Below are 22,163 nucleotides of genomic sequence, written 5' to 3' on the forward strand. Positions count from 1 at the left end.
AAAGTGTGAGAAAGAGCTTTTAGTTTAGAATATTAAATAAGAAAGAATATTTAAATAAAGATATAATATAAAAAAAATAAATTGCAGCTTTTTATGTTACACATACACTCACACACACATATGAAGTATATATATTGGAAATAACGCGGGAGCAGCTGATTCCACCCTTTCATGTTTTAAAGTAAACTTCTCTTAGCTTTGTAGTTTTCAACCTAACTCAGAAGATAAGGAAACTAGAGTTGGACAAAACGAATCATTACAAGTGATTCGAATCAATAGAATCAGTTCAGTAGAATGATTCAAATCAGTTGCAAGTTTGTGATTCAAATCACCCACTCAAATTAGATTTGAATCAGTACCCAACTCTGAAGGAAACCAGCTTTCGTTCCTTTATTATGGAATTTACTTGCCTTTGTATTATATGCAGAAGAAAATCACAAAACCTTTCAAAGTTAGGAGGACGCTAGAAAGTGGAAGAAATTTCCCCTCCATTACTAATTAATAATTTAAAGTATAGAAAATGTGAGTTCAGACAAACTTAGAATAAGTCATAAAATTTTAATTGCTGAAAAAAAAGTTTTTTTTTTCTTCAAAATATAAAATGCAAACAAATTATTAGAAGAAAACTTCCTCACTACATAATCCTAAGTAATCCTCTCATAGCTTGTTTTCAATTTGAAAATTTCTTTTCAGCATTTGTCAGTCACTTATCAGTCAGTGAACCATTTAACCTTATTGCCTCATAACCCTTTGATGCAAATGGGGCACCGAAGTCTCTTAATACATTTTTTTTTCTGGCGCTCTAACTACAAGTAAAAATATATTTTGGTATTTTTCAACTATAAAAACAATCTTATAGTTAGTAAAAAAGTCTGTTAAATTATCGGAATTAGGTTTGTTCTACAAAATATAAAATTTAAAAAAAAGTAGTTTTTTTTTTTTATTATTCATATCAAATGATTATCAGTAATCGATTTTGTAAATTAAAGAAATTTCAATCAGGAGTATTTGTTTCTCTTAGATTTAAATAACTGCAAATTAGAAAAATTATTGTTTGATTTTTCGTTGTCATTTTTTTTGTTTTTTTATTTATTTTTTTTAGTAAAATTATTTAGTAATAGGAGTAAAATTACCCATTTAAATCGGTTCATGCATTTCTCAAATATCTTTTCCCGCTTTGTCTTACACGGAAAAAGCTGTATTTTTAATTGATCTGCATTGCTTTGTCGAAAACAATATCTAATTTTTCAAACATCTTTTGAATTGACTGCTCTGATTGACAAATTCTGAGACTCTTTTCGAAAGCAATAATAAAATTATATAAATAACTGAAATGTCTGTTTATGTATAGTTATTTGGATATGATGAATGTCATGACGTACGATTTCCATGGCAACTGGGAAAGACAAGTTGGACACAACAGCCCGTTATTTGCTCTCTTTAGTGCCACCAGCTACCAAAAGAAACTCACAGTAGTAAGTTGCTATTATCTGTTTTTTTTTTTTTTTTTTTCAAATTGTGTTCTAATACAGCTATAATATAAACGACAAATCATGTAGTACTTGTTGTTTCTAATCTCACTTGCAAATATCATCAAGCTTGCTTGATGAAACCAAACGAAGAGAATACGACTTCTGCCACACATCTCTCACAACCCGTTTATAGACCGGATCCATTTATAATTCCATGCAATCATCCACAAATCGTAATTTTGGCCTGAACCAGAGTACGATCTATTTCCAATTCAGTACCCCCAGAGATATAATTTGTTATGGGAACATGGAGAACGTTGTGACCCGACAGATTTAACGTGCATCAGTCACCATTTATTACTCAGGGAGTCTTCGGCCAAATTATTAGCCAATAAATTAGCCTAATATCAAAAGTATTCGCAAATTTTCGAAAGTCTTCGCCAACTGCAATTCGTAAAAAAATTTTACATATATTTTTCTTTCCAGAGGAAAAATATCATTCGCCAAAACAGCATTTTATTTGCCAAATTAACAATTTTAACGCATTTGGCGAGGTGGCAAATGCTTAAGTCAAAAAAAAAAATTGCAAAGGGAAGGCATTTAATTCAAGCATCTTGTTAAATCAAAGTGTGACATTTTCATATTTGAAGCTGGTCTTTTTCGAGTTAAGGCTTCTGTCTTTAAAAAAAATTTGCAATTTATTTATGGCTCGTAATTTAACATTGACTTTTTTCTTTCCATAGGATTACAGTGCCAAAGAATGGGTTGAAAAAGGAGCCTCCAAAGAAAAATTATTGATTGGCATTCCCACCTATGGAAGATCTTTCACTTTAAAAAATACTTCATTAACAGACATCGGTGCACCTGCTATAGATGGAGGCAAATCCGGTAACTACACGGGTGAGCCAGGTGTATTGGCCTTTTTCGAGGTAAATAAACTTCATATTATTTTCTCTTTATTCAATTCATAAACGTGTGACTAATTAATAGTCATAAACGTATGACCATTAAAATTTGCCAATATTTCAAGTCCAAACATAGAACAAAACTGTAATATTTCAAGCCTAAACGTAGAACACAACTAAATTATTCAAAGCCTACTTATAGAACAAAACAATAGTATTTTTAGCTTATATAGAACAAACTTGTATTTTTTCCACCTAAACATATAACATAACTGAATTTTTTTAATCCTAAAAGTTTAATAAAATTGTTTCCTTAATTACTTTGCTTTCAGTTTAATTAAGAACATGTGAGATATTCTTTTATTGCATAGCTGCCGTTCCTTACGCTTTCTAATAAAATTCTTTATAGTGGTAACGATGTAACAATTAAATCAACAATTGTAAGAAGGATTTAATTTTTAAACCACTAAATATTTTTATATATTTAAATTATTTATCACTAGGGGTTGTCAAAACCATTATAGTCTGTAAAACCAAAATTTAAAAAAAAGAAAAAACTGCTTAATATATTTTGCAACCACTTTAAAAATAAAATCTCACCCAGTAAACAGGGGACATTCCGTAGCTATATAACTATAACAAGAGGGAGAAAAAAATCTTTTCAGGAAATATCAAATTTGGCAACTTGAAAAGGGGATTATATTTTTGTTTCGTTAAAAACTTGTGAAACATTTATAAAATTAATTATATAAAATATCTCAATAAAACAAAGTAACTTATTTTCAAATTTCATTTATTCGAAATTATTTTTAATTTAAATGATTCATGCACTAAATTATTTATTATTGAAATCAAAAAATTTAATTTATAATTAAATTATTTAATTCAAATGTTGAAAGACAATTTTTGAAAAGTCAATTGCATATTTAATGTAAACATCTTTTAATCAGAAACATTCTTCAACAAATATATTATTCCAAATCTACTTTTCTTTTGTTTTACTCATAGGTCTGTGATTTCCTGAAATCTGGTGCAATTTTGGTTTGGGACAATGAACAAATGGTTCCCTATGCTTACAAAGGCAACCAATGGGTAGGCTTTGATGACCAAAGAAGCTTGAAAACAAAGGTAAAAAAAAAAAAAGATTTAATTTCATAAGAAATATAAATAAATTATCATAACTTATCATTATATTTAAAAAAAATGGTGATTGCAGGTTCAGTGGCTGAAAGAAGCTGGATATGGTGGAGTGATGCTATGGTCAATAGATATGGATGACTTTAGAGGATCGTGCATGGGCTTGAAATACCCTCTGATAAATACAATTAAAGAAGAACTTAAGGGATACAATATTGCAAAGCTAGAAGTTCTGAGCAGTAATATTTTGAACTCATTATTAGGTAAATATTATATAATTTTCAATTATTAAATCTTTGATAATATTTCATTTATTTATTTGAAACTAAGAACAGGTAAGAGTAAAATTTTGTATTCTCTGTCAAAAGCCCACATCTTGATTAAGTTTATGATTTTTCATCACTTATAGATGGATTAATATTTAACCATCAGTAATAATTAAAATATACCATGGAAGAGATATTATCATATTTTGTATAATTAAAAATTTTTTCGTTTAAAAGTGTCAAGTTTTACTTCTGCCACTGAATTTTTACATTCATATTGTGAAAATGTATATTGGCTTTAAACGTAATTTGCTCTATAAAACAGGTTATTTTTGATCAATCAAAAAAATAAATAAAAATAATACTAAAACAATAATTTGCATAAAAAGTTTTTTTTTCCCAAACTAAAAAAGATTGTCTTTTTGGTTTTTAAATAAAGGTACAATTTTTTTTTTTTTTTTTTAAGTAATGGATATCAAATAGAGTGACCAATTTTTTATGTTATTTCTTACCTGATAAATAAAAAAACATTTATTGCTCTTTATGATAATTTCTTTCTCGATTCACAAAATACATAAATGGTATGCTTTAAGACAATTTTTTCCATGAAACTAAATATATTTTAATTTATAAATTATTCTTATCTGTAGAAAAAGATGAAGTTGTTTGCGAAGAGGAAGATGGCCATATCAGCTACCATGTGGACAAAAAAGAATGTGCCAAGTATTATATGTGTGAAGGCAAAAGGAGACATCACATGCCTTGTCCTGTCAACTTAGTGTTCAACCCCAATGAAAATGTCTGTGATTGGCCCGAAAATGTGGACGATTGTGCTAGTGTATCAGGTGGTCGAACGGCCTCGTAAAACTAAAACAAATTTTGCCAACATATTGTTCTAGAAAAAAAGGTCTCCAAGTGACGGAAATTGTTTACGGACAAGCAACATGAACTGTAGTGTGATATGTCCAACAAACATGAACTAGATCACTGGTTAAAGATTACAGTAACAAGAAATAAAAAGATAAATTATGACCGGTGCTAGCATTAAAGTGGCAGACAGTTTAAGTTAAAGTGGAAGGACATGTGGGATAAAAATGACTGTTAATGTTTTATTTTAATGTGCTGTAAACAATCGTCTTTTACACTTTTATATGTTTGTTAAAAGTTTTTGAAAATATCTGTTTGTTAATGAAATTAAATTCAGATAAGAAGTTAAATTTCAATAACAATAGGACACACTCAAATGTTTTTCTTCTCCCGACACAAATGGGAAAAAATTTAAGTTGGACATTAACATATAATTTTTCTTTGAAATATAATCTAAACAATTGTAAATTAATAAGTGCATGTGTAAAACCAATTGTTTCATTTTTTTCCCAATTTTATAAAAAAAATATAGAAAATTGTATTTATAGTTCTAATGTTATTTTATATAAATAAAAAATATTTTTTGACAAATTTGTTTTTGATCTTTTGAAAGTTACTCAATTTAACTAAGACATGACTACCAAATCACCTGATTTTTGAAAGAGATGTATATTTATTTCTGGAACAGTAAAAACAATAATATACATGTTAATATTTTTATATTGGTTAACAACATTGATTTATAAACAAAGGTAATAGTGATACTAAGTGAAAAACCCTGAAAAAAATTATGTGTTAAAAATTTATAAATCAATTTAAATACCAATCGTGTTTCATATTTAACATAATTTTTTGAACTAGCATTTATAATTAAATAACCTACTAACAAAGAATATCACACCTTTACAGTAATTAATTCAATAAAAAACTTACTTCTCATGAGAATCGTGATATTGGATTTAAAAATCGGGTGAATTAAAATAGCGATATTGGATTTAAAAATCAGGTGAATATGAATCGCAATATTGGATTTTAAAAAAGGATTTAATTATTGGATTTCAACACACATTGTGTTATTGAATTTAAATAAATACCCTTTATAAAGACAAATAATTTAAATAAAGGTATGAAAGTCTTAAATGTTGTAAACAATATTTTTGGTTACAAATATAAAATCATTTTTATATTGCTATCACTCCAAAGAATTGGATTAAGAAAATGAAAAAAAATGGTAGCTATTCAGCTATTAAAAACTTAATTACAGATAAAAAGAAATACAAATACTATAAAAGCATAGATATGAATTAAAATAATCCATGATTTAACTTATAAATCATCAAACAGAAAAATATGCAAAATCTTTTACATTTAAATATACAAAATTAAAAAAAATAAAGTCAAAACAACTTCAATACACAGCTTTTTTCAAAATTTTATAACTATTAAAAAACTGTTTAAGAACTCATAAGCATTAAGAAAGAATATTAATTTAAGAATCTGCAATTAAAATATTGCAAAATACATTTTAACTAGCATTATATGACTTTGATTATTTTTCCAATTCTAAAACCACAACATCATTGAGAATAAAGACAAATACAAATTTATGTTTCATAAGTAACAAAAAGCAGAAAAACTTGTAACAATAAATAAATCAACCTTATAAAACCTGCTCAAGCAAATCAATATATAATTTACGATGATGCAAATTAAAAAATAGTACATTTCTCCATGTTAATTTTGCAATATCAATATAATTTTTTGAAAGTATCACTATATAATTCTAAACAGCATGTCAAATTTTAACTCCATTATTTTTTTCCAGGAAGCAGATGGTTTTTCTCAATACAAGTAATAATTCTCAAACTAATTGCAGTGGAACCTGTCTAAATTGACCACCCTCGGGACCAAGTCAAATGGCCACTATATAGAGGTGGTCACTTTATGAAGAGTCTTTAAAAAGGACTCTTTAAATAAAACTTGCAGAAAATGGTCACCTTACTCAGATTCTCACTTTACCCAGGTGGTCACTTTTACAGGTTGCACTGTACATTTAAAAAAAAAAAAAATTCTATTGTACAAGGTGTGTATTCTGCACACTTAATTATTTTCAAGTTTTTACGCAGCAAAAAATATTATAACATTAAAATCAACACTCAAAACATTGGCTCCAACAATTTAATACAAGAATTTTAAAATAAGTGTTTGATTATGTTTAACAAAAATAAAAACACTGAAAAATACTTGTTTAAATTTTTTTTTATTAAACATGAAGAGAATAACTTATGTACAAAATGAATAACGTAATGATTATGCCAATTCGCTGATCTTTATTCTGTGATCATCAACTCGTCTACACCCCAATCCTCATAACTACCATCAGGTAAATAACGTCGGATGATGATCGGAATCTTTCTTACCCTGAAATGCATTAGAAAAAATTATTAATGAAAATAAGTAACAGAAAAATCTAAATCCCATTTAATCTATAAGAAAGAAACCAGCTCAATGTAATAAAAAGGATAAAAAGTACATTGAGATAAATTGTAAAATAAAATAAAATTGAACCTATTTGATAAACATAAAGTGTTTTTATTAAATGGAGAAAAAAAAACTGAAAACAATAATTAATGCAAAACCATTGACAAACAACTAAAAATAAGTAAAATTTACATGAAATTTTTTTTTTATCCCGAAGTATAAATTTTTATATTTTTTTCATCTTTTCCTTTTTTTAAAAAAAGGCATAGTACTAATTAGAAATTCTATTAATATTAAAATGTACTATAATATTAATGGTATAAATATACATATAATACTGGAAAGGAAAAAAACTATTTTTGTAGGACAAAATATTAAAATTTTATATTTTTAAGGAGTAAACCAAGCAAAAAAAGAAGTACTTTTGTGTATTGAATAAGCACTCACTAAGCTTTCTAAAAGCAAAGAAATTAGAGGGTAAAACAAAAATTATTAACCAGGGAAAACACTACAGTAAGCTTTCAACAAAAGCACATGCTGTGTGGTACAAGAACCTGTAACGGCTATAGATATAAAAGTTTTTTTTTTATCATCAAAATTGAAATAAGAGTCTTTAGTTGGAGGGTCAAAAATAATCAGCAGCAATTTTATGTAACAGTTTTCTAAGAATTCGTTTGTTTTTAAAAGTTGTTCTTGAGTTCTACTGTCTCACCCCCACTCAAATAACTAAATTATTTTAATAATTTTTGTTTTTGAGGTTTGGGAGAAATGTTAAAATGAAGGATCAAGCGCAAATATATGTGGGTAAAGTTGAATAAAAGGGCATTTCTTAGAAATAAAAATGAATGATACTTAAAAAGCAACAGCAAAGGTTTTCTTTCACATTTACCAGCACTAAAGAATCAATAAAGAAATGAGACTTTAATATGTCACTCAAACCATACTAGCATTAAATTTGAATTAAAACAGCTTCATTCACTTTAGTTAAAACTTTTTAATTAAAAATTTAATGATATTTCTTTACATAAATTGGTTTCAGAAAGCCTTTTTATAATAAATACTCATTATCCCATAAAAGATTTATAAATCATTATCTAATTTCATATGTTAAGAAGATATCCAGTTAGCTGAGAACTATTCACTATTAACAAAAACTGCAGGTACTGATATGAGCACATTAAATGGCACACAGTATTACATATAGAAAATTTTTAAGTACTATTAAGTTGAAAAATAAATTTCAAAAAAAAAAAAAAAAAAAAAAAAAAAAAAAAAAAAAAAAAAAAAAAAAAAAAAAAAAANAAAAAAAAAAAAAAAAAAACTGAATTGAATACAAAGTAAGTTAAAATGAATTTTTCGTCTTATTTTTATATTTAGTGACCCAAACAACTCACTTTAATTCCTTCATAGCTAATTGCAAGGGATCCGTTTCTCCATCTAATTCTACCATCACAGGAGCATGCATTCTATAAACACAAAAGAATTATAAATAAGTCATATAAGTAAAGTAATATAGAAATAGACCTATGCAGAAATTAAAAATTTCAAAAGTATATAAATTATTCAAAAATCTATTATAACATAAAAATAAACAATTTCAACAAATCGTAGTTTATTTTATATCATTCCAATACAGGTTATTTAAAATTTTCTAATAAAGAAGAAAAAAAGACCTAAAACAAGGAATGTGAAAAACTGTCACATAGTTGCAGAACAATTTATCTAATACATCTAGTATATTAATCTACTTCCTTGCAGTATGATTTATTTTTAGAGTAGAACAATTTACGCAACAAAAAAATTTATGTCTAAAGCAGTCACAGAACAATTAAAAGTCCCTGTAGTACACATTATGTTTAGAACAGAATTAATTGCATCACTTTTGAGGCAGAAAATATTTTTTTGTCCAAATTATAAAAATTTTATATGCTGTTAAATTTTTTTTTGATTAGGAATTTATTCATATCTTACTAATTCATTCACCTTTTTTTTTCAAATTCAGTTTAAATTATCATACCAGTTTAATTTTCTTAAATGACAAATAAAGAGCCGTAGTGACTCAGGGGATAGAGCGCTCATCTTCCATCTAGGCAACCCGGGTTGGAATTCCAGTGATGGCTGTTTGAAACAAATTCAGCACAGAGTTCATACCAACCACAGTGCTGATATAAAATATCCTCAGTGAGAGATGGATCATAAGTTAGAATCCTTAGTCATTAGGCTAAGAGTAGGAAGCTTTTGTGGTTTTCCTCACCATCTAACACAAATACGAGTTTCATCAAAAAGTCTTCCACCAGGGCTAGTTTGTCACAATACTTGATCCAGGAGTTCTCCTGTCTCCTGGGTTGGGTTCAAAATTACTAAGCTAAGTGGTCGAATATTGATAGTAGTACACTCAGAATTGGATCGGTTATTCAACACTGGTCACAAAATAAAATGACAAATAAAACTATGTTATTTTTAAAAAAATTTAACGATTTTAATATAATATAAAGAGTTTTTAATTTTGAAAATACTCACAGAACATTTGTAATAAACAAAAAAGCTTTTTATAAAAATATAATTTTGCTCCTGAGAGAAAAACATACAAATTCAACAAGTTGTAGATGTGTACAGGAAATGTCCTTAATTAATTATAAAACACATAAAAATTTAAATTTTCTCGAAAGAAAAACATATTTTAAAGATTTATTTGAAACAGTCTTATTAATTGACAGCCTTTGAACCAGGTACGTCAGAAAATCGAAATCAACGGATGATTGGGAGACCTTGAGTGTTTGAATGTATAAACTTTGAACTATGGGTAAAACTACTCAAAAAGTAGCAATGGTTTTATTTAAAAAAACAAAACATCAGTGTTTATTTTTCTATCATATATCATAATATTATATGAAATCATACCCCCCCTCCCCAATTAACTGATAACCTTGGAACCAAAGTTAGTTCAAAGAATCAAAATCATTGGATGGGGGATCAATAGTCAGTGCTTTAATGCATAAACTATGAGTAAAACTACTCAAAAGACTTTTTTTTTTAAAAAGAAACATTTATGATTATTTTTCTATTATATATCAAGGTATAATATCATGAAAAATTTATGATTTAACAGCCATATTTTGGATTTGTTGTCACAACAATAATTTGATAACACAAACTGTAAAAGTGATGAAATATTTGTCAGAACCTTTCTGACAAGCGCCTAAAAAAGTGCTGGATAACTGAAGTGTCGTAAGATCGGAAGTTTGACAATTGGGGTTCTACTGTAATGCAGCTCAATAATTTTGAAATATATATATACATATGTATGCATGATATAAATAAAAAAATATGAAGAAGAAAACATAATTACGCAATTTGTAGTGCTCGAGTCCCTAGGACTCTCGCCCTTTCATATTTTGTCATGTAAGGAGTTGTGATGCGCTTTTGATTCAGCTGTGGCTGATGTTCAGGAGCAGATAGTAGCTCTATATTATCTTCCTGAAACAGAAATCAATTTAGTTATACTTTTATAAACATTTAAAGATATTTAAAACTATAAAATGTGTACAAGTAAGTTTAAGAAGTGCTCAAAACTGTCATGTATGTCACAGACAGTCTTATCCCTTCTTAAAATATATATTTCAAGCAAATGATGGAATATAAGATCTGCTCCCCTAATTTCAATGTTTAATTAATTACAAAAATTAACTAATATCAGCATTTTTCCAGTTATCTTGACAATTAGGAATAAAAGTAATGCTCAGATAACAAATCTTTTCAAATTATCCCTTTACTCTAATTATTAAGTTTTTTTCTAATTATTCTAATTCTTCTTTTTGTGCGATAGTACTCGCCGCTCTGAATATGATAAAACTATGATGAGACCACCCATTTGATCACACTTAATATTTTTTTGTTTAGTGATGAGGGCATTTATACATAATTTAAAATTTTTTAACTGAATATAGTTCTGTTTTTATTTATTCGCTTACTGTTATTATTTACTGCAGTTTTGGTTCAAAAATGTCATTTTAAATGGGTTTTTTAAAAAATAGTAATAACTTTCGAGTGAGTTGATTGTTTACTTTTGATGAATACTTATAGAACGCTTGTAATTATCAAGTCTTGTGTCAGAACATTAGAGATATAATTCTTTTATAGGAGTTAGATCTACTTTTATTTCCAACTAAAAAAAGCTGCTTAAAGTTAACATAAATTTAAAATAAGTTAGTAGCAGGGAAAAAATTTTATTATAAAAATCTAATAATTTGCACTATTTTAACTTCGCTCCTTCGAATTTTTTTTTTTTAATGTTACCATGGGAAAAATTCAATATTTTACCCAAATAATCTAGAAAACTATCAATAACTTTTCTTACTTTAAATTTTTGACTAAAGCATTTGTTGCATATTATTTAAATAAAATAAGTCCTTAATTATATTACAACTAAAGTAAATTTTAATATTCAAATAAGAATGAAGACGGTGAGTTAAAATAATTTAATCACTCATTACACAATTTAAAGCTAAAAAACAGTCAGCTCATTTTTGTAAAATGCTTTGTCAAGTCTGCGATAGTTTTAAGCACTTTCTTCTTTAGAAATAGCAACACCTCTTCTTTTCAAATTTTAGATCGTGATTAAGACAAATTTGTAACCATTTTTATAGGAAAACAACATTTCTTCATTGCTTGCTGTTTAACACAAAGAATTCTGGTTGTAAAGAATTGATATGAAAAAGTAGTAGAATATCGATCATTTTACATCATTTAAGATCCAAAATGACCAAATATGCACCATATCCTGCATGCATTTATAGGTTTTTAGGAACACATTTACTATCTTTAAAAATTTCTCTTTAAAGGGAACAAAAAGTACATTGATCATATATTTATGTTAGGAAACTTTTCTTTGAATTTCTATTGGTTGAAAGTAACTTCAAGTTGCACTAATTTTCATATACTTAATTTTTGATTAGACATCACAGTTCCATCAGAAGATAAATTTCTTTATTCTCCAACAAAATAAGGTTCTATCAATGATTATTTCAGATTCATTTATAGTTTAAATAATTTTACAGTTCCTGTACGGTTGAATGAAAAAAGGAGCAAATAACATTTGAAAATACTAGATATTTATTATTACAAATAAACCCAGAAGCAGAAAGTGCCTAAAACTGTGACGTACATCGCAGAACAAACGAAGTCCTGCAGAACAATTTGTATCTTGAATAAAATTCTCTTTAGCTGCTGTTTCCAGGAATGGTGTTGCTTTAGAAGAGGAACATTTGACACCCTGCACAAATTTCAGCACATTTATCAGTAATCTACCTCTCCCATATCTTTGCCATTCTGAGGAGGAAATTAATGAGTTAGCTTTTGGCTATAACATTTTTCTAAAATGGGTGTATCAGTTTTCAGCAGACAGCAGGAGAAATCGATCACCATTTTTATCAAGAGAGCTTCTAAAGCAAGCCGTAAAAGAATTAAATTTCGAGATTTCCAATTTCATAAAGTTTATGACTTTTATATTTTCCATTCCCATTTCAGAAGAAATTTGTGAATCATGGGGATCCACGATTGACAGAATTGTTTCTAAAAGATCATGATGGAGATGAAGAAGTTGTTGGAGCAACAGACCAGCGAATGTTTGTGTTTGCAAATGGTGCAGTATTTGGGCACTTGTTCCTTCGAAAGATTTTTAATGCAGCCCTTATTTTAATGCTCGGACCTTCATATCATAGACATTTTATTAATAATTCATCATCATCATCATCCTTAACAAAATTTTGTACTTCAAAAGTGATTGAAAAAGTAGCAAATCTAGAATTTAAAAAATAATGTAGTGTATCTGTGTATGATCCTGTACTTTAATAAATGAAAATATAGTATTTTAACGTAAAGTTGGACTTTTTTTGCTGGGAAATTCTTGCAGAACATTTGCATAAATAAGTCCTGCTGCAGAACATTTGAAAATATTCTGCTTATGGGCAAATAAACAACCAATTTTAGAATGACCACTAACCTCAATTGCAGTGATTGTTTTATTAATTCCTTACATAATGTATACTTCTGTTAATAAATATTTACAATATTTTCTTTTAGATTACCTAAATAAAACTAGTAATGTTGTTTTTTAATTATCTGAAAACATAAGTATATATATTTTGCACCATCAATTTTTCAAAATGTATCAAGTATTCTAATTCTGAGTAAAAATTTGCATTACTTTTTACAATTACAATATAGCAATCTCAACATATCAACAACATTAAATGACCCTGTTTATCAACAGGGGTCATTGTATGTGACTGTAAATGAACTTTTATCACCCAAAATTTATCATTTTAAAATAGAAAATCAAGGCATTTAACATGATTGTCTGCCATATATTAAAATAACTAATCTATATTTTATAAACAGCAAAATGAACAACAGATATTCTATATTTTTAATGTACAATTGTTTATAGATAAAAAACATTATCTAAAAAAAGGGAAAAAACTTGAAAATCAAAGAATTTTTTTTCAGTAATACATTTTAAATAAAGAAAGTAAAATTAAAATGAGGGGAACTGCAAGCTTTTTTGAAATTTTTTTTATCCGGACCAAAAAACATTCTTTTAAAGATTTAAAAATAAATTCAATACTAAAAAAAATCAAAAGCATAATGATACATAAAAAAATAATGATAGAATAAAGAACTATGCATGATCAAAATGGTTGATTGAATTAGTCGGTTTTCAATTAAATGTTTAACTATCAAAATATTACAATAAATCATTGCCATTTCTTTAAGTAAAAATATGGTTATTTAAAATATGGGAAAATTATGAAACAGAGTTGAAAATGAAACTAAAAAACTATTAAACAATTACTTCTGTTTGTTCAATTTCATCCAAAGCTTCATCTTCTGGTTCTGCATCATCATAATCATCACCAACAGGGCTGAGAAATAGTAATACATTAAATTATTAAATTTTAAAGTAAAAAAATTAGGTTTTTAAAATACAAGAACATTTCTAAAAATAAAGAAGCATCAATTCATTCTAAAGATTGGTGAAAAAATCAAAACTATTTCAATGCTTTGTAGTGGTTCAAAATAATCAGGATACTTTATAGAAAAATCCAATACCTACATACCCTGTGGCAGAATTTTTTCTGACTTTCTGCGACAAACCTAACTAGAACCAATATCTTTCTGCAAGATATTTTTATCGTTATAAATGTATTTGTAATGAATTTATAATAATAGATGAAATTCGTGTTTATAAAATAAGTCTACATGCATAGAATAAAACTGTGTAGATTTTTTTTTCTTAATTTCATAATATAAGTTTTCATTTCTTAATAAGTTTAAATTTTTTAAGTATAAATTTGCATAATCTTCGATAATAACGAAAAGTTTTAAATGTATAGATCTGCAGACAAAAATGCTTACTAGAGCATAAATAAAGATTACCCAGAACCTGTAATAAGATAGAACTTATAGAAATAGCTAAGAATGAACAAAAAGATTAAAGTTATAAAACAAGATAACTGAATTTGAAGTATCAGTTTAAAACAGTATCAAAATTAAATTATTAAAACAGTTTAAAACAGTATGATTTAATGTTTCATTATAGTAGTTATATCAGGTACAGAAACAAATCAGGTGAAAAAATCAATACTGAAGTTGAGTAATCAAAGTAATAAAATAGATTTGACTATAACCGAATTCTAAAAGCAAAAAAATTAAAGCAATGTTTGTTTCAATTTTTTCTACATCTAATTAATTATAGATTAATTTGATTCGATTAATATTGTACTGACTTATTGAAAGATTTTTTTTTAAAAAAAGGAGGTAAATAAAGCTTTTTTCGTGATCAGATTAAGTTCAGAACGAAAAAAAATACAAAGCGCTTGTGATTTCGTACTGTTTTTTGTAAATATATAGCATTGATTCCACACGAAGTATGCAGAAGCGGTTTCCGACTCAATATGCTCAAGTCTATTCAACATCTCGAAACGAAATAGTCCTTATCAGTACTGAAACATCGGTATTAGAGCCATACTCATTGGGTGCGATTTTTTTCGCATGCATATGGAAACCTGGTTGAAAGTGTTTCACCAGTAAATATTTTCCACCAATCTGGTTTTCATTCGCATGCCAAAAAATCGTAGATAGTGAGATATCTTTCTCCTTCCGCGGTACGCTAGAAAAAAAAACATTTAAAACAATTCTGTAAGAAAATTTTTTTGCAGAACCATTATTGCTTCTGCAGAAATTTTTTGTTTCTGAAGAAAATGTTTTTTTTTTTTGTTGGTAAAACAGCTTCTGTTTCTGCAGAATTTTTTTGAGAACTTTTGTTTGTGGCAAACCAAAAATTTTCATTTCCCAAATAAAAAAAAATCTTTTTGCAAGAAATCAGTCGCTTTCTGCGACAATGTCGCTGTGTTTCTGCCACGGGGCCTACATACTAGATTATTTATAAGAAAATGAAACGTAGGGCAAAAATAATATTTTAATCCACTGTTTTGAAAAAAATTTTGCATTGCCTGCAATAGGCATACATATATATATACACTTTGCCAAATCAATGGGTTAACTGCCCCTGGCACATATATAAGCCTCTCCAAAGTATGCAATGTGATTTGCGATGCGCTGCAATCAGTAAAACTACTCCCACAGCATTGGAGTGCAATAGAATGACCTTGAGAGTGACTTCAAAGGATTTCAGGGCAAGAGGGGTGGAGCAAAAGGGAAGTTTGAGGAAAGTAAATGACAGCTGTACTGGTTGTGTTTCTTTTGGGTAGTATATGCTTTTTTATTTTCGTTCCGCTTCTGCTCTTGTCCCTATGTGTACTAAAAGTTTCTATTTTCAAATATGTCTGAGAATGAATTAGATTGATTTTTCCTTCATTTTTGGGGTTTAGAAACTTCGGAATATGACATTACGTCAGATGAAGAGGGCTCTGATTGTGACTAACAATTTTTTTTTTATTATTATACTGTTATACTTCACTTTTTTTTTTGTAGGTTTTAAAAGTAAACAGTTTTTAGCTTGAAAAATGTGCCTCTTCTTTTTCTCCAATACACACCAAAACTAAGAGTAAGAGTGCCTTTCTGGGCACTTGTGGCACTGTATATATACATTCATTAGAATTTTAATTTATTAATAGCTGATTGTGAAATTAGAATTATTCTGAACATCGGATATCATTGTTGCCTTTCCTTGATGTTTCATTGTCCTAATTAAAAACCTTGATAGCTATAATATCCTAACTGTTTTCTAACTACGCTTTTTCTATCAACTGATAAATACCAATGAATAAGCATATTCATACATTGAAAAAGAGGTAGATTTCATATTTTAAATAGAGACTAACTTGTAATAAAATAAATAAGGACCCAGAAATTTGGAAGTCCTAAAGAGCAAAAGTTTCTAAAATGTCTAACAGATACACTAAGCACTCTAGTTATTTAAAAAGCAGTTCAAAATTCAACTGACCATAAATTTTGCAGGAGTAAATTGAACCCAGTACAGTATATAGATGTAATTTAAATTCAAACTCTATTAGAAAAGTGGCCAAAATTTTAATTAACTATAAGCTCAATTTAAATAAATGATAAATTTTGTATATCATTTACTTAATTGTTATTTCTTTTGTTTGTTACAGACATCAGAGAACTGAAATTCGTATTGTAATCAAACTTGCAGCAGTATTTGATTGCTTTTTCTTATATTCTAGCCTGTTCTAAAATGGTAAAAACTTCCAATGTATGATTTTGTCATTACAAATATGAAAGCAAATTTGAAAAAAATGGTAAAATTGCTTAATAAATAATATTATAAAATTTGATATCTATTAAAAGTATATAGATTAGAAAAGAATTTGTGAAGAATCTATCATCTATAGAGAAAATTACAGATCGAGTGTTTCGACCCACTGAAACAAAATTAATTTTTTACTAGAAATATAAGAACAGTGCAAGAAAAGAAAAATTTCTTTTTAAATAAATATATGAAGGTACTCTGCATATACAACAAAAACAAATTATTTAAGAAGCAGAATGCTTCAAAGTAGAAGGACAAATACAAACTTTTTGAGCAATAAAAGCTATCCTATAAAACAATTTTTCAAACATAACTTCTTTTTTGACAATTGACAGTAAACATGCAATTAAATTAAAAATTGATAATAATTTGAAAAGATTTAAACTAAATGTACAAGTAAATCAAATTCAAATAATCATGTTGAAAATATGAAAGGTATTCCAAAGACTACAGATTCTATTAACAATACATTTGTTAAGGAGATTTTTAAAGAATGAGATACAAGAGATAATATCCACAGATAAAAAATAACCATACTCTCTATAAGAAAAATTAATAAAATAGGCTTTAAATGCATTAGATTTATAATTTCACTTTTTGAAATGAAAATTAAAAATCCCTGTACTTACAAAACATGATAAAAAATTTTAACAGAAAAGTTAAAACTACTTACTCGTCAGGTTCATAATCATCAGCCATTATTGAAACTGAAACAAGCCAAATAAATATTAGAACCTCTTGATTAATAATTTTAATCTAACAAAAATTAAGAATACATTTATCATTAAAATAAATTATTTTCAGTAAGTCTGTGCCCTTAAAAATGTTTTCCAACCAAGATTTAAATTAATCGAAAATAAAGTATTAAATTACAAATAAACAAATGCCTTCAGAAAAATAAAAAACAATAAAAAAATTCAAAATTACAAAACAATAGGTAAGTCAACATTACATTTTGAATTATGTTACTGGCAGGGTTGGCAAGATTTTACTGCAGGTGGAAAAAACCATGGTAAATACCAGTAAAAACCATCCTGGCAAAAACAGGTTTTTGCCAAGCAAATTGGCAAAAACTTATATTTTTCAAGATGAGAGGAAAAAAACACATTTTTGATACAAAATTATTCCTGAAATTGAAATATATACTGTAAATATAAATAATTACAAAAAAATTACCAACATTATTATTCCATAATTAAATCGTAATGTAATAATATATCATTTTAGTAGTTTAAAACATTATTGATTGGAAAATTTGTGATTATTCTCTTTTTTCCAGTGAAATGAACTTATTTTAAATTAATATAACTATAATTTAAAGCATAAAATATCTATCAACATGTGTAGTTAATTATTGTACAAATAATAATTTTTTATAATAAATAATAATATTATACAAATAATAATATTTATTTATTTGTAAAAAAACATTTATTTTAGGATTCTAAAATGAAAAGAGATCAAAAACTTTCAATCTTTTAAAAATTATTACCCTTGTATTAATTATTAATATGTTAAAAATAATCTTTTTCATATAATGTATCAAAATTATTATTTCTTATGATTGATTTAAATTTGTTTCAAGTATTTTGTAATAATATTTAATCAGCAATTTAGATAATTTGGTTTTTGCCAGTTTTTACCAAGTTTTTGCCACTGTCCTGGCAAAAAATCCTTTTTGCCGGCAAAAACTCCAACCCTGGTTACTGGCAACAAAATGCCAAAAATACACATTCATTAAAATAATATCACATCAAAGCAACTTAAACTTAACCCACTGGTGGTTAGCGAAAGGGCAAAATGGGGAGAATGCATCTCACCTATACACTATTTCTCCATTGAAGTACATGGGAAAACGCTTCTGCTATGCGGAGAAGACTACAGGTTAAAATACGACTTTTTTTTTAAACATTTTTTAAACCAATAAAGCTATTTTTCCAAAATAAAAACCTATTTTAAATAAATATTAAATCATTAAATTCAAATGTTAAAATCAATTTTCTAAATATAATCAGAATAGGAAAACATTTTTTTATTACAACACAAAATATTTTTATAACAGTTTTCCATCTGAAAAAGTTTCCAATAATTATGGAGACAAATGGGCACCGGAATGTGAGGAAATACAATAAATGAATAACTAAAATAAAAATGGACAAGCAAGAAAGATATAACTCGCAGTCACTTTTGGCATTACTTTTTAAATTTATAGGTTAATAGTATTAAAAATTTAATTATAAGCAGGGATGTAACTGAATATTCAGCAAAATATTATTTGGAAATGTATTTTTCCAAAGTTTTTGTTATTTTGAATAGGTTATAGAAATTTGAATAGGTTTAATAAAGAGAAATCTAATATCACATTTTTTAATATACATTATTAGAAACTGTTTTTACACATTTTTGTTAAGTTCTAAAACTTGTTACTTTATGTTCTGAAAGACAAATGGAGAAGTGAAACTTGAAGAATTGAATTACTTTATACTGAGTCATGAGTCTTGTATAGATTTTTCATTTAAACTTTATTTTATATAAAATTAATTTTCATAAATTTGGCACATCTCTCACACTACAACAGAAGCAATATTTTTAGAAAAACCAATTAATAGTTTAATTAATTTTGGCTAAATTTTTACAGATTATATATAATATAAATCATAATTATAGTAGTACATAATGCAAGCATTGTGTATAATTTACTAATAACATGTACGCAGCTTATTGCGCTCCTATCTTTCATGATTAACGTTAAAATTAACGTTAGATTAGATTAAAGATAATCTTATAGCTTAATACACACCTTAAATATAATGGTATGTACAATTAATTTTAAAAAACTGCAGTAATTTATTTCAATAAAATTGCATTGTAGACTCTTTGACAATAGAAACAGACATATTTTTGCATAATTGCCCAATTCATAAATAAAATATAAATTTGATAAATCAACACTGAATTATGTATGTTGTTAGAATACATGATAGATATCAATCTTTTTTGAAGTCACAGGTTGTGACAGAACGAAACAAAATAAAGAATGTCAATTCAGAGTAAAGTTAATAGTTTAGAAAAAGTATCAACTGTTTACATTATGCTTACTTTGAAAAAAAAGTAGCAAATCGTGAACTATTTGTAATAAATTATTATCTTCGGATTCTAAACAAACACATTTACCAACATTTCAGTTCATTGCAACACACAGGAAAGACTGAACTAGATCAGTAATGGAATACTTCAAATATTCAAATAAGTTTGAACCTAACTCTCTAGAAAATAACTATTTTAAAATCAAAGCGAGCTATTTACTTAACTTTCAATCTGATGCTATATCGAGAAATTAATTACAGGATCAATTTTCTCTTGTAAATAATTCCAAGAGCATGATTATAATTTATCGTTTTGCTCCTTATTATCATTTTTTTTTTTATTCTGACATTGCTTTAACATCCGTTGTTTCAATTTTAAGATGACTCTTAAAAATTGTTTGTGCTTGTCTGCTCGACAAAGGAAGGAAAATGAAGAAATAGACATTCCTATCGAAACATATATTTGTATTTTTGTGTATATATATTGCGAGTTAGACATACAAATTTGTTTTATTGAGAATTTAGAAAATAATCATTGCACAATACCTGTAAGCATCCTTAATGGCATTCATTATTCATTTCTAAGCAAGAGTGAGAAGCAAAATTTTGTAAGTATTTTTATATTCTTTAAACCTCAAATTTAGTTTTTATTTACCAATAGAGATAATAATTTAATGTTGATGTTCATAAATATAGTTTAAGTTGCTTAAACTTTTGTTTTATCGTGTCTCTTGTCGAAAACTTCTGTTGAATAACTTTCTCTTAGTTTTAAAAGCATTTAAGTCCTAATTTTTTATAATTTGTAATAAATAATTTTATATATCTTTCCTGCAACATCCAGCTCAATAAGATTGAACAGTGAAGACATACAAAGCATATTATTACTGAACAAAAATAAAGCATTATTTATTTATTAATTTTTTTGAGTGCACAAATTAGATACATCAAAGTTTGGAAGATAAAATTAAATTTAATATTTTATTTATCAAGTAATTTCACCCAATTTTGTAGTGAAAATATCATGCACTTAATTTTTCTCTGAATTATGCTTATATATATAGTTGGTTTTTTTTTTTTTTTTTTTTCCTACCTAGTTGNGCTATTCATTCAGACAATGAAATATTTTTTATAAGTGGATTATGTTCAGTATTAAGATGGGTCATAAAAGACAAGCTAATTGCGTGCCCTCAGCATTTTTCACACTCTTTATTGGTAAGATAAATTATGAATTTTTATACTTGTTTATTGAAAAAGCAAATTATATCATTTGCTTTTTCAATAAACAAGTATTAAATATTTAAGAAAATAGTTATTTTATTAAGCTAAATCTTATTTATTGAATTGAGTATTTATGTGATTTAGGAAGGAGAAAAGAAAGGTATACCTCTGCTTTGTAAGTATACCTTGCTCAGGTGAAGCATTCATCAGAATCAGAAAGTACGGAAGAAGGGCTACGGAATAGAACAAAAACTGTCAACTGTGATTTTTTGCAGAAAATTCCAGCACAAAAATCTCTTCTTTATTTTTCTACTTAATTTTTTTAATTTTACTGTTTGAAAAGTTCTAAATAACTTAAGCCCTTGATATAAGTATTGTATATGCTGGTATAAGCTGGAAAACAAACTCACAGATGCCAATAAGATGACCCATGTTTAAATCCCAGTGGTGGCTGGTTGTTCCCAGCTCATACCTACCACATTTATGATGTAAAATATCCTCTGTGTAGATGTATCATAGGTTAGAATCCCTTTGCTGTCAGGATTACCGTGGGTGGTTTTTGTGGTTTTCTTCTCCGTGTAATGCAAATGAAGGTTAGTTCAATCAAAAAGTCTTTCATGAAGGATATTTTGTCCCAATGCTTGATCCAGGAGTTCCCTTGTCTTCTGGGTGGAGTTTCAAAATTATTTGATTATGAAGTTGTACAATGATAGTCGTAAACTCAGAATTGGTCAAGCTGTTCAACATCGATTGTAAGATAAAATATTCTAATTAAAATTTAATTTTTATTTATTAAAATTTTATTTTATTCTAATTAAAATTTAAGGGAATTCTAGCAGTGACATGCCTATGTTTCTTAAAGAGGCTATTGTACCCTCATAAAACCTTTTTATTTGTAGCATAAAACAGTATTTACACGCATCTGTAAGAACAAACTA

The 22,163-nt window shown here is 27.0% G+C and overlaps 2 protein-coding genes across 3 annotated transcripts in view; one reads left to right on the plus strand and one right to left on the minus strand.

The window, feature by feature from the left end:
• Positions 1 to 5,238, plus strand: part of LOC107450689 (chitinase 7) — an 80,063-nt gene extending 74,825 nt beyond the window's left edge. For both annotated transcript variants that reach the window (XM_071180017.1, XM_071180018.1), the window contains exons 13-17: positions 1,352 to 1,475; positions 2,216 to 2,401; positions 3,386 to 3,505; positions 3,594 to 3,777; positions 4,431 to 5,238. In XM_071180017.1, coding sequence (XP_071036118.1) covers positions 1,352 to 1,475; positions 2,216 to 2,401; positions 3,386 to 3,505; positions 3,594 to 3,777; positions 4,431 to 4,645 — 829 coding nt within the window. In that variant the 3' untranslated portion in view covers positions 4,646 to 5,238. The remainder of the gene's footprint in view (positions 1 to 1,351; positions 1,476 to 2,215; positions 2,402 to 3,385; positions 3,506 to 3,593; positions 3,778 to 4,430) is intronic.
• A 1,650-nt stretch (positions 5,239 to 6,888) lies between these two features.
• Positions 6,889 to 20,159, minus strand: LOC107442035 (RNA polymerase II subunit RpII18). Its single transcript, XM_043051467.2, has 6 exons — positions 20,021 to 20,159; positions 17,595 to 17,628; positions 13,982 to 14,051; positions 10,478 to 10,605; positions 8,523 to 8,594; positions 6,889 to 7,068 (listed from the first exon to the last, which is right to left on the minus strand). Exons 2-6 carry the CDS (start codon positions 17,618 to 17,620, stop codon positions 6,978 to 6,980), a joined length of 387 nt encoding a protein of 128 aa, XP_042907401.1. The 5' UTR covers positions 17,621 to 17,628; positions 20,021 to 20,159; the 3' UTR covers positions 6,889 to 6,977.
• Positions 20,160 to 22,163: the final 2,004 nt, after the last annotated feature.

Source organism: Parasteatoda tepidariorum, chromosome 4, assembly GCF_043381705.1.
Source record: "Parasteatoda tepidariorum isolate YZ-2023 chromosome 4, CAS_Ptep_4.0, whole genome shotgun sequence".
In the NCBI taxonomy this organism is placed as follows: Eukaryota; Metazoa; Arthropoda; class Arachnida; order Araneae; family Theridiidae; genus Parasteatoda; species Parasteatoda tepidariorum.

Coding starts and splice junctions, on each gene's coding strand:
- LOC107442035 (XM_043051467.2), bottom strand. CDS start 17,620: ATGGCTGATGATTATGAACCTGACGA. Junction 14,052..17,594: donor GATGATTATGAACCTGACGA/GTAAGTAGTTTT, acceptor ACTATTTCTCAG/CCCTGTTGGTGATGATTATG. Junction 8,595..10,477: donor ACTCGAGCACTACAAATTGC/GTAATTATGTTT, acceptor TTGTGTTTATAG/AATGCATGCTCCTGTGATGG.